We start from the raw sequence: 14650 nt of genomic DNA, 5'->3' as shown, positions 1-14650 counted from the left end.
CTCCCATATCGAAATTTCAAGCTTCCAATTCATTCATATCAGCTTCCTGAATCCATTTCAGGACTTTATCAATCAACGTACCAATAGCTGAGACATCGCGGTTATGGTACGTGACTGGGCTCTATGTATAACGAACTTCGCAATGCGATCAGCTCTTATTCGTAATTATCGATAACAAAGTATTCTCAACGAATAAATTTGATACTTGTTACAGGACGAAAGTCAGGCCAAGGATCCGACCCCATTAGCAATGCTCTTCGCAGGTGCGTGTACCTCAGTTTATTTAAATACCGGTATCCAGCTGGTATGCCAAAAGCCTTCGGCTTGGCAAATGCTGCTGTGCAGGTAGCATATCTCGTAGGATTCGATGATTGCTGGATCGCGGGGGATCCAGGCTTCTGTCGAGGATGTGAGGCTCGTTTCTCACTTTTAGAAAAACGATCGGGGAACGTAACAGTCACGTTACGTCGACGTTTGATGGGCGCGTTGATTATTCTTGTCTTATAATTTTTTTTTTTTTTTCTCTACGATCATATCACTGCAATTCAAACTCAAATGACGATGGACGCGGTTGTTGTTTGCGACTGACGACGCCTTTACGCGACTTCCCGTGGAAGTAAAAACGTTCGGTGGCAATTGCGCGAGAATCGGGTCAATTAAGTAACACGTATTCAAAAATTAAAACGTTCATGCGATAAATAGCGAGATGCCATTACAGTCAAACAACACGTTGGAACGATGTTTTGCAATTGATTTTAACACTGGCATTGCAAAACGTTTTACGCGCTATCGGAATCAGGCTTTTTTTATTATTTCAATTTTGAATTAATAAAGGCGTACTTGTGTGAGCAATTTCGAATAAGTACACTGTTAAAAATGATTGTATATTTACTGAAAGATAGTTGCAAGTTTACAAATTACTATGTATTTGATTTAAACTTACAATAAAAATTTTTGATTCTACTAAAATTTATAAGACTAAAGCAAAAAAGTAATTTGAATTTACTGTATTGTGTAATAAATTTATTGTATCTGTGAATCGAATAAACAGTAAATGCAAGGTGAATTCACTGTTCCGTATCCGAATAAAACTTCCAATACTGTGACATTTTTACCAGTGTAAAAACAGGCGTAACATAAGTAAAATGAGTGAAAAAAAATTCGTAACACAAACACTTATAAACAATAAATTACTTGCGCCTGTTCTTCAAATTTACTCTTGATCACACTACGCAAACACCTGGGTAGAGAGTTATATTGCTACCGAAACTTTTGGAAATCAGATTAATTACGTTTAATGAGTCGTAAGGTCTAAGGGATAATTATCACGGAGTAACATTGTAACGCACGTGTCTGCAATTATTTTTGTCCACCTGCGCAGATCACGAGATAAATCATATACACATTGAAGTCGAATATTTGTACCTTCTCTGCTCCCTGTAATACCTCATCTGTCAGCATTCTGTAACGAAGATAAGATATTGCTCTAGAATCAATCATCGCCTCGTATTATTACGAGCGCACGTGTTCTAGTTCCCGTGGAAGAGCTAACAGTTTGTCTAATCTTTTCGCAGGGTCGATTTCTTTCGCAATTTCAGAATCAACGGTATATATACAGAAAATTTCCTACCGAGCAGCGAATTATTCTATCGGCCCTGTTGTCACGGATAAAAAATATGGTGCGTTAAAAAAAAAAACAATAAGAATATAGATCGAAATACAAAATATAATTAAAATAATCGCTGAACACATTAATATCAACGATTTGTATAATGTAATATTAATACGCGTTATCTCATGTTATGCGCTGCTGTATAACCATGGCACTTGTGCAAATCGGTACTCACGCCTGTTATCACTCTTATTTCACTGGCGTAGACTTTCTGCGATTAAATATTCGCATTTGAAATTTTTCGAACTCGCGTAATACAACCTGCGTACGTGTCGGACCATCAGGTACAATGTTTTCTTCAAATAATCGGCGAATCTTCGTTATTAGGAGTGATTACCTTGACCAGCCGTTCTTAGTATTCACCGGACATACGTACGTGAGAGGAGTGATAATCATCTCACTGATAATTCGGTAAATATTGCCTGTTCGATCGACACGTAGTACGAATTGGTCTAATTGTTTTGCGAATGTTTTTGTTCACCACTTTTAATTAGTAGTGTTCTATAATTCCTGAGCTTCTAGACGCGTAGATATTTGTTTCAAGGTTTTGCTAATCTGAAGCTCACACCTCTCTTATTATTCTTTCAAGTCTGACAATCAATTCACGTTTATAAATAGTTTTTGCGTTTTATAAACCTCGGTTGACTCTAAGTTCGTGTTTATCTGCCTCCCCAAAATCTCCTTGATTTCTTTTACTAGGTAAACCTCCGTCATTCGAACACACAAATACTGTAGATTACTCGAGTTACCGGCTGCTTGTGTTTCATAGATTCTCTCTTTTTCAACCATCTGAATATGATCGGTTTGCACAACCAACGGGCAGAAAATGTTTTAACAACCCTGTTTCCTATAAAAAATAACCTGTTGTTGAAACGAAAATCTAGAAATATCTCTCAATGATACAACGGAATGCCTGACCTCGGTTTGCTCGAGTCTGGCAACAGCAGCTATGAATAATTTTTGAAATTTTACGTACGTTTCACGGTTGGTACGACGAAATTAAATATTGATCTTTCAGCCCGATATTCTGTTGGCTTCAAAAATGTGCTTTGTTGAAAGTTTGCAAACATCAGTATGCACGTAAAGACCTGGAACCCGATGTAGAAAGATTTTACTTGGTTGCCGCAGGCGTCTGTTTCACGCAAAGTTGCGTAAAAAAAGATTATACAGCTTCTCCGAATAACACGGAAAATTATTATTGTTATTCGCTGTTTGAACCAGCTTCAAGAAAAGCACATCCGAGTGAAAATAGATGCAGTTCAAAAACCGAATCTGAACGTGGCGTGGTAAATAGTAAAAAAAATCAAATTACGCCGAGATCTATACCGCGAATACTATATATACCTATACAGGGCGAATCAACTTTTATTTAAAGGATTCAGCACCTTCCACGAAACTGTTCGGGAATTAGATAGAGGTCAAGGGAGCGTTCGAAATTTGCACCACACAGGTAAAAATATTAGTTGCCTTGAACGAATGGTTCTAATGTCGTTCATAAAACTTCCACAATCTCGCTTTAAATGAACTCTGTGTAAACGATGATCCAATTAGCCGTCTTATTTTTTAATTTCTACAGCTAGAAAGCGCAGAAAAAATTTGGCACCGAATTTTCATTTCTCGGAACTGTTGGATCGTTGATACTCAGTTTTATTTATATAAGAAGTAGGAAATATTTTATTTAGTTTAAAAATAATGTGGGTATCAACAAGCAAGATTGAACTCTACGGGAAAGAATATGTTTTCACTTTTATTTATATATCATTATTATTATAAGAAAGTTTGACGACAATCTGTGGATCATTTTTCTTGCAAGTAAATTTGTTCTGACGTACATCACAGAAAAAGAATTTCGTTCGTGCTTAATTTAGTCTCTTATTCAGTTGAACTTAATTTATAAGTAGGTACACTCACTTGGCGAGTTGTTTTTTCAGGCAAATTTATTTATACCGATATCTTCGCAAATGTTTTCGGAACTAAGCACAAAAAATAAAATAATATTAAAATGAAAAGAAAGATTCGATTCATTGCACAATGATAGCGGTGTTTCAAGATAACGTCAGTATCCGATAAATGCAAATTCACCGTTGTAGGAAAAACGTATATTTTTCGCCGTCATGACGGTGTATACTTTTTGAAACCGTAGTGATATCAGCCTGTGCGATTCTTTTGAATTACTCGGCTTATCGTTAGCCAGAATATTTTTTCCCCAATTCGAGTTTGAGCGGCACTACGAAGCATAGTACGAAATCTCATTGACCCAAAAAAATAATGTTCTTGCTATGAACCCGGTCTGAAAACGCTGCGCGTATAAACTATTCCAAGACGAACATCATCTTTGCTGCGAATTGGATGCCAGCCAAGTGCAAGAAATAGATTTGAAACATTTTGCAAGCTTAAAATCGGACACGAGGGCTTCGCATAGTCTGATCCTAAATGTTCAATTGTACATGACGCTGGCTGGATTGAGTTTACTGCGCGTGTTCCACACTAGAGCAATGAAAGATCAGAACAAATCATTCATCGTGTGTCGTGATCAAAGAAACTTCCTGCCTGCGCAAAACTTAGAATAGGCAAATGTACGTTCATTGAATGTCTCATGACCGGTTTTTTAACGTCGACGAGTCGTGAAAAACATCTTTTGGAAGTCAATAAACGGGTTACGAGACCCCTTTTAATTAACCATCGTTTTGACGGTTTGACTTTGGTGTCTTCTGGTTCATTATTCATGAACTGCTAAGTCGATGTTACGACGAAAGAATATCGGGCATTATGTAGAACAATTTCTCACACCTAGGTGTATGTATGTAAATATGCAATACAATGCCAGAAACGGAAATAAAGTTAGGTATATGTGATGGCTACTTGGACGAGCCTAGGAAATACTCTAAAACTTTTTCAGACAACGAACCGATATCGGTGCGGACGTTTCTTCGTCTTTGAGGCGTAACCCATGCGTCGTGAAAGCCTGAGGTACAAAATTCCACCTACTTACCGAATATACTACTTGCAGTAGATAAAGATAGTTCATGTAGATGAAAAAGAATTCTAACTTTAGAAATACAATTACGACAATTTATTAAAAAGCTTACTAGTTGCTAAAGATATTCACGTAATCGCATCGATTTAGAAAACTAAACTACAATAAATACTGATATTGTAAGGTTAGGTCGGGGGGTAATTTTTATGAACATTACTTAATTTTCGAGAATTTAAGGTGAACTCCGCCAACGGGTTCCAACAGGAAAGCTGCTGGGTTAGGCACGTATGGAATATTGGTTTTATCGGACATGTAAACTTTGAAGTTTGATAATATTTTGATCAAGCCCAATTTCGTTTGGTAGGTACCGAATCGTGCACCTGTAACAAGCATTGAATATTATATTAAAATACTAACGCGAAAACAAAGACGATTGCAACAAGTGTTATTTCAATTCGGAACGACAAACGTTACCGATGCAGTTTCTGGGTCCGTCGCCAAAAGGTAGATACGTCATTGGGTGCCTGGCTTTAACCATCTCATCCGTGAACCGTTCGGGATCGAATACTGTTGGTTTTGGGTAGTATTCGGGATTCTGTTGAATTTCCCAGGTCGGGATCCATATCATTTGACCTTTCGGAATCGTGAGGTTTGTGCCTCTAAAAGTATACTCGGCCATTGCCTTTCGCATGTGCAAGAGAACCGGTGGCCTGAGCCTCAGGGTTTCTGAAACCAGTAGAAAGAAAATTACATCTCATCCATCCTCGAAGTTGCTTCAGTATTCGCAATTCGCATCTGTACGGCTTCTGAGCATCACCTTGGAAAACCATCTCCAAATACTTTAGCTTCTTCACACCATCGTAGATAATATCCCCATTATTAGCTTCAAGTGATTCGATTATCTCTTGTCGCAGTCTTTCCTGTATGTCGTGGTTTTGGGCAAGCTCCAGTAAAGCATGGCTGATGGTCGTTGACGAAGTCTCAAAACCAGCAACGAAAAACACAAAGGCCTGAGCGGTTATTAGCGCATCAGACAGCTCTGCAATCATATGAAAGTAATTTTTATCATGCCGCGAACACGTAGTGATAACGTGATAATACCCCACATTTTTTCTTCAGTTCAAAGAATAACGTATCTAATTTGAGCATTAAACGTTGTCAAAGAGCTCTGTAAAGATTAGATACATGAACCTAAGTGAGAAAAATGCAGAATCATCGAGTGTGACTGGGATATACTGAACAGGTAACGAATAAATGAATCAGTGTCACCTTGTTGTAAGTATGTACGAATGATACGAATAGCTCTCAGATTCTCAGGTAAAACTACTCAAAATACGGTCTCTATATAGGTAAATACCGTACAAGATGTCCCGTAATTCGAGCGTTGTAAGCCCGTAGTGGTGTTGTGCATGAAGCATGAGGATAGTTAGGGATAAGCCATCTTTCTCTATCGCGCATATTGACGAAGCTACGCATGATGCAACAGTGAACAAGTTATTCACCCATTTGAAATATACATATTTCCTTGCCTCTTATTGATTAAAAATTCAAAAAATGGGAGTTCTTGATATCTCTGATTACGAATCGAACCTAAAAATTCGGAAATTCAAACCAATATGGCTATTCGAAATGCAAAAAATTATTTGATTTTATTAAAACTTGGTTATAACCGCTGTATTTTGAGGACGCTGATTACATATCATTCATACATATAAATTCAACTTACGATGCGGGAATTACGGGACACCGCTATGTGGTTACTTTTGAATACCGTAGTACTCGAATGAAGAAAGAATTAGCATGACGTACGGAGCACTCGAAAATAGATTACTCGTTGTTGTCTGCTCGATGAATAGTGTATTTTTTCTTTTTTCAACAAAGTTACGGATGAGTTACAATACGAATACAAATTGAGCGTGAATATCCCACCGAAATCAGACTTTCCCGTGTTCTTCTTTATGTCTATGAGAATGTCAACGAGGTCTCCTCTTGGAATATTATTCTTCATTCGGTGATCCATAGTTTGCTTCAACGACGTAGTGAAGAATCCCGTAATATCATTCGAAAGTTTAGGAATTCCCAGTAATTTAAAGAGCCACGGTGCTGCTATCCGCAATGCACCGAGAATTCGGTTCCTCAGGTTCGCCTGAAAAACTTTTCTTCCCATTTTCCTAAACTCGCTGTCATCATCGGCTATGGCGTTCATCTGCAGGCCGAAAGCGCAGCTCCCGATCACGTCCGTGGTGAACTTGGCAGTAATTTCACGGCAGTCGATCGGTTTTCCCTTCTCGACGAGGGTATCTACGTACATTTCAAAGTGCTCCGCGCACTCAGTCATCAGAGTGAACATGTGCTTCATTTTACCCGAAGTGAACGCTGGTGATAATTTGGAACGAAGAGGTCGCCACCTCGTCGGTTCTAAATTGAACAGATTCAGGTCGAACGGTTCAAATTTTTCGTGTATCTCAATGCCTCTGTCCGAAAAGTTAGAAAAATCCTTAATCATCACGTCATTGACCAGATCAGGATCGCGCACCAAAAGTACAGGCTGGCTACGTGCGTATATGCCTACCAAAGGAGCATCGGGAAATGGATCGCACATTTTCTTTAAGGACAATCCAAAGAATTCCTTTCCGAGCGCGATATCCTTTATATTTCCAAAAATTATCTCGGGCTCCGGACCTGGAACCCCGCGCTCCTTCCAGAAGTTGTAATTTGATACGAGGTAGTACCAGACACCTGTTAAGATTACTGCCACAGCGCACAGTACCTCCACCAATCCAATTGCACCAACCATTTTGAGGTGTTACGAATACGCGTCCTTGTTACCGAAATTACTCCAAGTAGGAATTCTTAACACTCAACTTGTTGAATAGTACTCGTGAATCAACGTTATACAGTCCATACGGCAGTACGACACGTACTAGACCACAGACGTATTTAAGGGGCTAGGTGGGTTTCAAAAGCTCAAAATAGGTACATTTTTATGAATTTTTTTTCACTTAATCAACAGAATATTTCACTCCATCAATTTAACACATAAAAGATACATATTTTATAAGTAGTTTGTGAAATTTTCATTGAAAAATATTGAAAATTAAGGCGTGGACACGTCGTCTGCTATGACCCCACAAAAAAAAGTTCTCTCGGCGTAGTCAGGATAACTCATGACAGATTCATCTGAAATGCAAAAACCAAAAATTTTCTGTTAGTAGATGTTTAAAACTCGTACTTGGACGAAGGAAAAAAAAAAAAACAAAAATTACATTTTTGGCGGCGTTGAAAACAAAAAACCCTTATTTTGAGTAAAATTTGCACCCTTCATGGCCTTGAAAAATTACTTGGAATAGAAAAAAAAAAAATTCCTTCGTTCAAGTACGAGATAATGTTATTTTGAAGAAGTGTGCAAAATTTGAAAGAGATCGGTTCATAAGTTTTCGAGAAATCGTGACTACCGATTTCAAAAATGTAGTTTCGAGAAAAACGCGATTGAAGATTTACATTCAAATAACATGTAAATAATCGTACTTACACCGTATAATGATGCAAACCCATGTTTTTTCCACGTGCCATCACCTGACACGGTAACATCTGTCGTATCTTCAACATTATTTTCATCACACGTTAATTTTTTTTCTTGATTTGCAGCAGACAACAAAATTGATTCGGCAACAGTTATGACGCACTCATGTATTTTATCAACATAAAAATTGTACGTTGATGCATTCAAGAATGAGGAACTTATATCCATCAAACCACAGAATTTTTTACATCCGGCAAGTCCTAAGCCTAGTATTCGCATCACAAAAATAAACGAACAATAGCTAAGCAGCTGCCTCGATATATCTGCCTCCATATACCTGCGTCACGCTCGGTTATAGCCTGATGGGTGAAACATCCAAAGGCTATATCTCTTAGAATATGACTCGGATCGTTTCAAAATTTTAAAGGAATATTCTCAACATATTCAATTATAAGATAAGCAAAAAAAAAAAAATTCGATTTTTTGAAATTTTGAAACCCACCTAACCCCTTAATTGAACCAGACTGCATAGGGTGCGGCAATATATACCTACCTGTAAGATATTTCAAAGATTAGTAATCCCTAGATAACTTAAAAATGATGCCCCCACCCATTCTGAATCGACCAATAACAATTGCGCCGTTCTTGCGAACCTACCTAGGACGTATGTATATTAAAAGTGACAGCGAGGTACTCATTGTTTGGAAACAATGTTTGACGTCTTTAATCTGTCGATTAAAATCATTCGTTGCGCACGCGATAATAAATAACTTCGTGTAAATTGAGCTGCCGTTTAAATAAAATGATAATTTCATGAAATACTCGAGTACATGGTGTGAAATACAATCATGGTGGTCGAATGCAATTAACTCAATAGTGAACAATCTGGGTAATAATAAATTGATTGCACTTCATCTGGGAAAACTTCAGAGTAACGCTGTATATTACTGCCACGTCACTGACAGTATAATCTTGTTGATATTGCGGAGTAATTAAAGATGTATTTCTCCGAGGAGCGTCAATAAAAATGACTGGCGTTCGGGCTTGTATCGAATATGAGTCTCATCGCCAAATGTTAACTTCGGAGCTTGAACATTATCTTAATTAAGCCCAGTCCCGATAGGTAGCCGTAGTGGCGTAGCGCGTAGCTGTAAGAGGCGTTAGGTATTACGACAGTCAATTTTCAAACCGAAAGACTTGATGACAGTCTCCAATCCTAAAATTAATTACGAAAAGTGATTATCGACGCAATTCCTAGGTCCGTCACCCGAGGAGGACGGTTGTCGTTCTGTACCTACACGATGGTACATATTACCATTGTACCAATTTCAGTACATCGTAATACAATGGCGTCTTCGCAGCATTGAGACACGCATCTTTATTCTACTGTATCGATCGTATTATGCTCCAAATTTCCTCAAAATCGATCTGTCGATACAGAAAATGTAGCATGAATTGCAATTGTTGTGGAAATATATTGTTCGGAGCTGTAGCGTTCCTTAATATCATGTGCTTCGTTCTCGAAAGAACTATAAACTTTCGAATTTTCTTTTCAAACAGCTACTCCCTGCTTTACATAGTAACATGTAGTTAATCTATCAATGTTTGTAAGCATAGATGTTGAATTCTCTGCAAAATATGCACTACAAGACCGACCGCATTATAGATGAGATCAATAACTACTGCTACCGTTTGTTTGATCAGTACGGTAACCAGGTAGAACTAGCTTGCCATCCCAATCTTGTAGTGAATTGAGGAGTCATTAATATTTATTAGAACAGAAATGGAGTTGCTACTTTTGCACGCATCACGTAAGAAAAACATGTAGCGCAAAATTAACGTAATTCAACTTATTAAAACTAATAATATAATGATAAATGCGATCTAAACATGCAGAATAACATAGTAAAAGACTAAAAATAACGCTATAGTTATAATCTATCAAATCACACGATAATTAACGTCATCTTGTGCAGATAAGTGACGATAATCAAAATAATTTTTATTCGATTTAAACGATTTTGGAGAATTTAAGGTGTACTCCTCCAACACGTGAGAGTAGCAGAGAGCCAGGATCAGGCTTGTAGGGAACGCAAGTTTTACTGCATACCTCAACTTTGTACTTTCGTAATATCTTTATCAGTCCCAATTTTGTTTGAACGATGCCAAAGCGTGCACCTGTAACAAGCATCAAGCAGCATATTGATTATTTCAATCGTGAATAGAAAGTTATATAACACGAACCGCCATCTAACAACGAATGTAGAACTATAGATGTTACCGATGCAATTCCTCGGTCCATCGCCAAATGGTAGATATGTCATTGGGTGCCTGGCTTTGAGCATCTGATTCGTGAACCGTTCGGGATCGAAGACTGTTGGTTTTGGATAATATTTTGGGTTCTGCTGAATATCCCAGACTGGGATCCACACCCGCTGTCCTTTCGGAATCGTGATGCTTGTAAAAGTATAGTCCGCAGATGCTCGTCGAATAAGAAAACATTCGGTAGACTCGGCCTAAGTATTTCTGAATCGAGTCGACAATCGTATCGTTCACTTTTACAGTCCATGCACTGTTGTCGAGGAGCCTTAAGCAGTACCTCGAAACACCATGTCCAAAGTTACTTCATTTCAGTCACACTGTCGTAAGTCACGATGCCATTATTTGCCTCAGGGGATTCTTCTATTTCTTATCTATCTCTAGTCTATCTTTCACATCCTGGCACTGCGCGAGTTCCAATAAAGAGTGTCCGATTGTAGCTGAAGAATTGTTAAAGCCAGTAATGAAAAATACAAAGGCTTGAGCAGCATTTAAGACGTCGGTCAGCTCTATGATTGAATCGATACTCCTGTTATACTCACATCGGACACGCGATAATGAGGTTATAACTTTTATCCTCACAGCGTTTTGATGACATGTTTTAGTTTATTTATCAATGACTAGAAGTAGTGGAAGTCTTGGAAGATGTTTACTAGGTGTTCAAAGGATGATATTGCGGCAACATTGTGATCTGATCAGAGAATAGATGGAAGTGTAAATAACGCAGTAATACTACGTATGATAACATCAAATGGGAAATAAATGATTCGTCGTCAACTTATCACACATTGCAATTTATTCCACTGCTGAAGTTATTATATTTCATTGTGGGACTCATACATTTCCGATAGTACAATCCAAATTTTGTCTATACCTGATTTGTGTAGGGAATAATTGATTCAATCGCATTGATAAACTTGATACAAACTCAAGACGGGTTGTAATATAAATAATCATGAATACTACGCGTAATCTTTATTCAATCAAATTACGACGACTTGAATCATCTTTCGCGTCAGTAATCAGACACATAGATTGGTGATAGTCTGCTGCTGAAGGTCTAATTATTTGCATATTTCCCCGTTCAAACGAAATAACAAAAGCACACACCGAGAAAATGTTATTCTTATAATTATTGCGCTGATCAAATAGAGTTGTCATGATAGAAGAAAATGCAGGATCCTCAGATAACAAGGTAAAATCTTTCTGCGCAATCAAAGAGTCATAAGCTATTACTGAAACATACTAACTGACTGTACTTGACAAATACGGAAAGAAGAACGAAGTAAACGCGTTTCTATAACAGTTTTTTATGGTACTAGCAACAGTAGAATTTAAATTCTTCACTGCTTGGAAACAGTGCCTGAATCGCAGCTGTGTGAGAAAAGTCTTTGGTTCCAAAATACATATCACTGATGCGCCATGAGAGTCTGCGTGACTATGGAAATGCCAACTGCTCAACGCCGCACCCTACCCTGCATAAAAGTTCATTTACGTTGGTTGGAAATATTTCGCAGTAGTATGGTATAGGATTGCAAGGTCATAGGTATCACGATTATCACGAATCAAACATACAAGTAAAATGATCAATTTTTATTGAAACAATCAATATTAATCACATCAGAATCACGTATTAACAAAATTTGATAATACTAAACCAGTTAAATAGCAGCTAGAAAATTTTCGTTAAAAAAAGGATCCTCGACACTGTTCGGTCAATCTAATTAACCTTGGAGAATTGAAGGTATACACCTCCAATGGGTACCAACAGGAACGATTTAGGGTCAGGTTTGTATGGAATATGAGTTTTATCGCAGACGTCGACTTTGAAGTTTGACAATACCTTGATCAAGCCCAATTTCGTTTGATAGACAGCGAAGCGCGCACCTGTAATAAGCGTTAAGTATTATGACGGTAAATTTTTGTGAGAAGAAGCTCGAGACCAGTGATCATCATTTAAATGTCGAACAAAAATTGATACCGATGCAGTTCCTTGGTCCGTCGCCAAAAGGTAGATACGTCATTGGGTGTCTGGCCTGACGCATGTCATCAGTAAAGCGTTCCGGGTCAAAGACTTCTGGTTTTGGGTAGTACTTTGGGTTCTGATGGATATCCCATACTGGAATCCAGACCTTCTGTCCTTTTGGAATCGTTACGTTCGTGCCTCTAAACGTATAGTCGGTCACTGCTTTTCGCATGTGAAACACAACCGGCGGTCTGAGCCTAAGCGTTTCTGAAACAAAACATCAATCACGTTTTTCATCCTTACAATCAATCCACTGTCGTCACTCTCATCTGCGAAAATTTAATATAAGCAGTACCTTGGAATACCATGTCCAAGTACTTCATTTCCTTCACACTGTCGTATGTAACACTGTGATTGTTTGACTTGAGTGATTCTTTTATTTCTTTGCGTAGTCTGTCCTGTATATCTTGGTATTGGGCGAGTTCTAGTAAAGCATGGCTGATCGTCGTTGACGAAGTCTCGAAGCCGGCAAGAAAAAACACGAAGGCCTGAGCAGTAATTAGCGCATCAGTGAGCTCTGTAATAAAATCGATATTTCTTTTACCCTGGCATCAAATGCCCGATGACGACGTCATAATTATCACTCTTGCGGTTTTCCTGAGGCAGTATTTTAATTCGTAGACCTAGAATTGTTTTTACAGAATAATATCTTTGAGTAATCGACTTTTTCAATCGCCTCGTACGGTCGGTTAGCGATCAAAACATGTTGGAAAGAAATTGTCCGTAAACTTATCGAGTTCATAAGTACTTTGTACAATGAGATTAATAGGTATCAGATAGAAGTGTCAACAATACAGAAATACTGCGTATGATAACAAGTGGCAATCGGGTGATTCTTTGTCAACATATCGGGAATTATAGGTGTACAGATAGTTTTGAAAACCGTGATAGCAGGACAGCGATTATAAATGAACGATAATAATTGGTCGAGAATAAGGTGCTATATTGTCCGCTTGATATTCCGATTCCATTTCATTTCTATGTGTGACGTTAATATAACGATGATTCAGATTGCGCTTAATATGCTCACCGAAATCTAATTTTTCCGGATTGTTTTTTATCTCTATTAGCATGTCAACTAGGTCTCCTCTGCGAAAGTCATTTTTCATTCGATAATCCATCGTTTCCTTCAGTGACGACGTGAAGAACTGCTGGACATCAAGAGGCAGTGTTGATATTCCTATTAATTCATAGAGCCAAGGTGCTGCCGTGCGCATTATCTGCACGATCCTTGCTTTCAAGCTAATCTCAAATACTTTTCTTCCCATTTTCCTAAACTCGCTGTCTTCGTCGCCGATGGCATTCATCTGCAGGCCGAAAGCAGAGCTGCCGATCACGTCCGTGGTGAACTTGGCAGTGATTTCGCGGCAATCAATGGGCTCACCCTTCTCGGCGAGGATATGGATATACTTCTCAAAATAGTCCGCACACTCCAATATCAGGGCAAACATATGCTTCATTTTACCCGTGGTAAATAATGGCGACAATTTGGGACGAAGGGATCTCCATCTTTTAGTTTCCAGATTGAACAGATGCGCAGCGAGCGGTTCCATTTTCTCGTGTATAGGATTGCCCCTCTCCGAGAACGTAGAAAAGTCTTTGATCATCACGTCCTTGACGAGTTCAGGGTCACGCACGATCAGCACGGGCGTGCGACGATCGTATATGCCTATCAAAGGAGCACCAGGGAACTGATCGCATATCTTCTTCAACTGCACTCCAAAGTGCTCTCTTACGAACATGACGTCCTTCATGTTTCCAAATATCAGCCCTGGTTCTGGTCCTAAAACTCCACGCTCCTTCCAAAAACTGTAGTTTGCCACAAGGTAGTACCAGATACCAGTCAAGATAATCGCGACAGCGCACAGCGACTCCGCAGGCCCAAGGGCACCGATCATTTTTAATGATTTCGACGAACGACACCAATTCGTGAATGAATAAGAATAACAATTGTTGGTGCAAGTAACCTAGTTGTTCTACGCGTGGTTAACTGGTATACTATTACCGTGCCAGTGTACCGCTTACTGAACTGAAACGAGCCTTGTTATGTACTTTTATCAGACATGAGCATTCAAGATATCGCAGCATGACGGTGGAAATGAAATATCACTCTCAGAAATACCGCATCGTAAC

The 14650-nt window shown here is 38.6% G+C and overlaps 2 protein-coding genes across 3 annotated transcripts in view; one reads left to right on the top strand and one right to left on the bottom strand.

Annotated features, from left to right (window-relative positions):
- Positions 1 to 14650, top strand: part of LOC124214008 (6-phosphofructo-2-kinase/fructose-2,6-bisphosphatase) — a 48672-nt gene that overhangs the window by 8134 nt on the left and 25888 nt on the right. The window contains exons 1-2 of one of the 2 annotated variants that reach the window (XM_046616139.2): positions 3 to 106; positions 215 to 263. In XM_046616139.2, the coding sequence (XP_046472095.1) occupies positions 104 to 106; positions 215 to 263 (52 nt within the window). In that variant the 5' untranslated portion in view covers positions 3 to 103. Of the gene's footprint in view, positions 1 to 2; positions 107 to 214; positions 264 to 14650 lie in introns of those variants that run through there. The other variant, XM_046616055.1, reaches the window with a different exon arrangement.
- Positions 4731 to 14544, bottom strand: LOC124214365 (uncharacterized). Its single transcript, XM_069135069.1, has 10 exons — positions 13548 to 14544; positions 12813 to 13034; positions 12473 to 12724; positions 12221 to 12378; positions 10454 to 10607; positions 10214 to 10350; positions 6579 to 7455; positions 5467 to 5688; positions 5124 to 5375; positions 4731 to 5029 (listed from the first exon to the last, which is right to left on the bottom strand). Exons 1-10 carry the CDS (start codon positions 14413 to 14415, stop codon positions 4863 to 4865), a joined length of 3309 nt encoding a protein of 1102 aa, XP_068991170.1. The 5' UTR covers positions 14416 to 14544; the 3' UTR covers positions 4731 to 4862.

Source organism: Neodiprion pinetum, chromosome 1, assembly GCF_021155775.2.
Source record: "Neodiprion pinetum isolate iyNeoPine1 chromosome 1, iyNeoPine1.2, whole genome shotgun sequence".
Taxonomy (NCBI): Eukaryota; Metazoa; Arthropoda; class Insecta; order Hymenoptera; family Diprionidae; genus Neodiprion; species Neodiprion pinetum.
This window is presented reverse-complemented; position numbering and strand designations above follow the sequence as displayed.

What these genes read in the sequence shown, in the direction of transcription:
- LOC124214365 (XM_069135069.1), bottom strand. Translation starts at nt 14,415, where the DNA reads ATGATCGGTGCCCTTGGGCCTGCGGAGTCGCTGTGCGCTGTCGCGATT. An exon ending in CACGGGAAAGTCTGATTTCG is followed by an intron (nt 5,689 to 6,578) that starts GTGGGATATTCA and finishes ATATGATTGCAG; the next exon opens with AGCTGTCTGATGCGCTAATA. An exon ending in TTTGGAGATGGTTTTCCAAG is followed by an intron (nt 5,376 to 5,466) that starts GTGATGCTCAGA and finishes TACTGGTTTCAG; the next exon opens with AAACCCTGAGGCTCAGGCCA.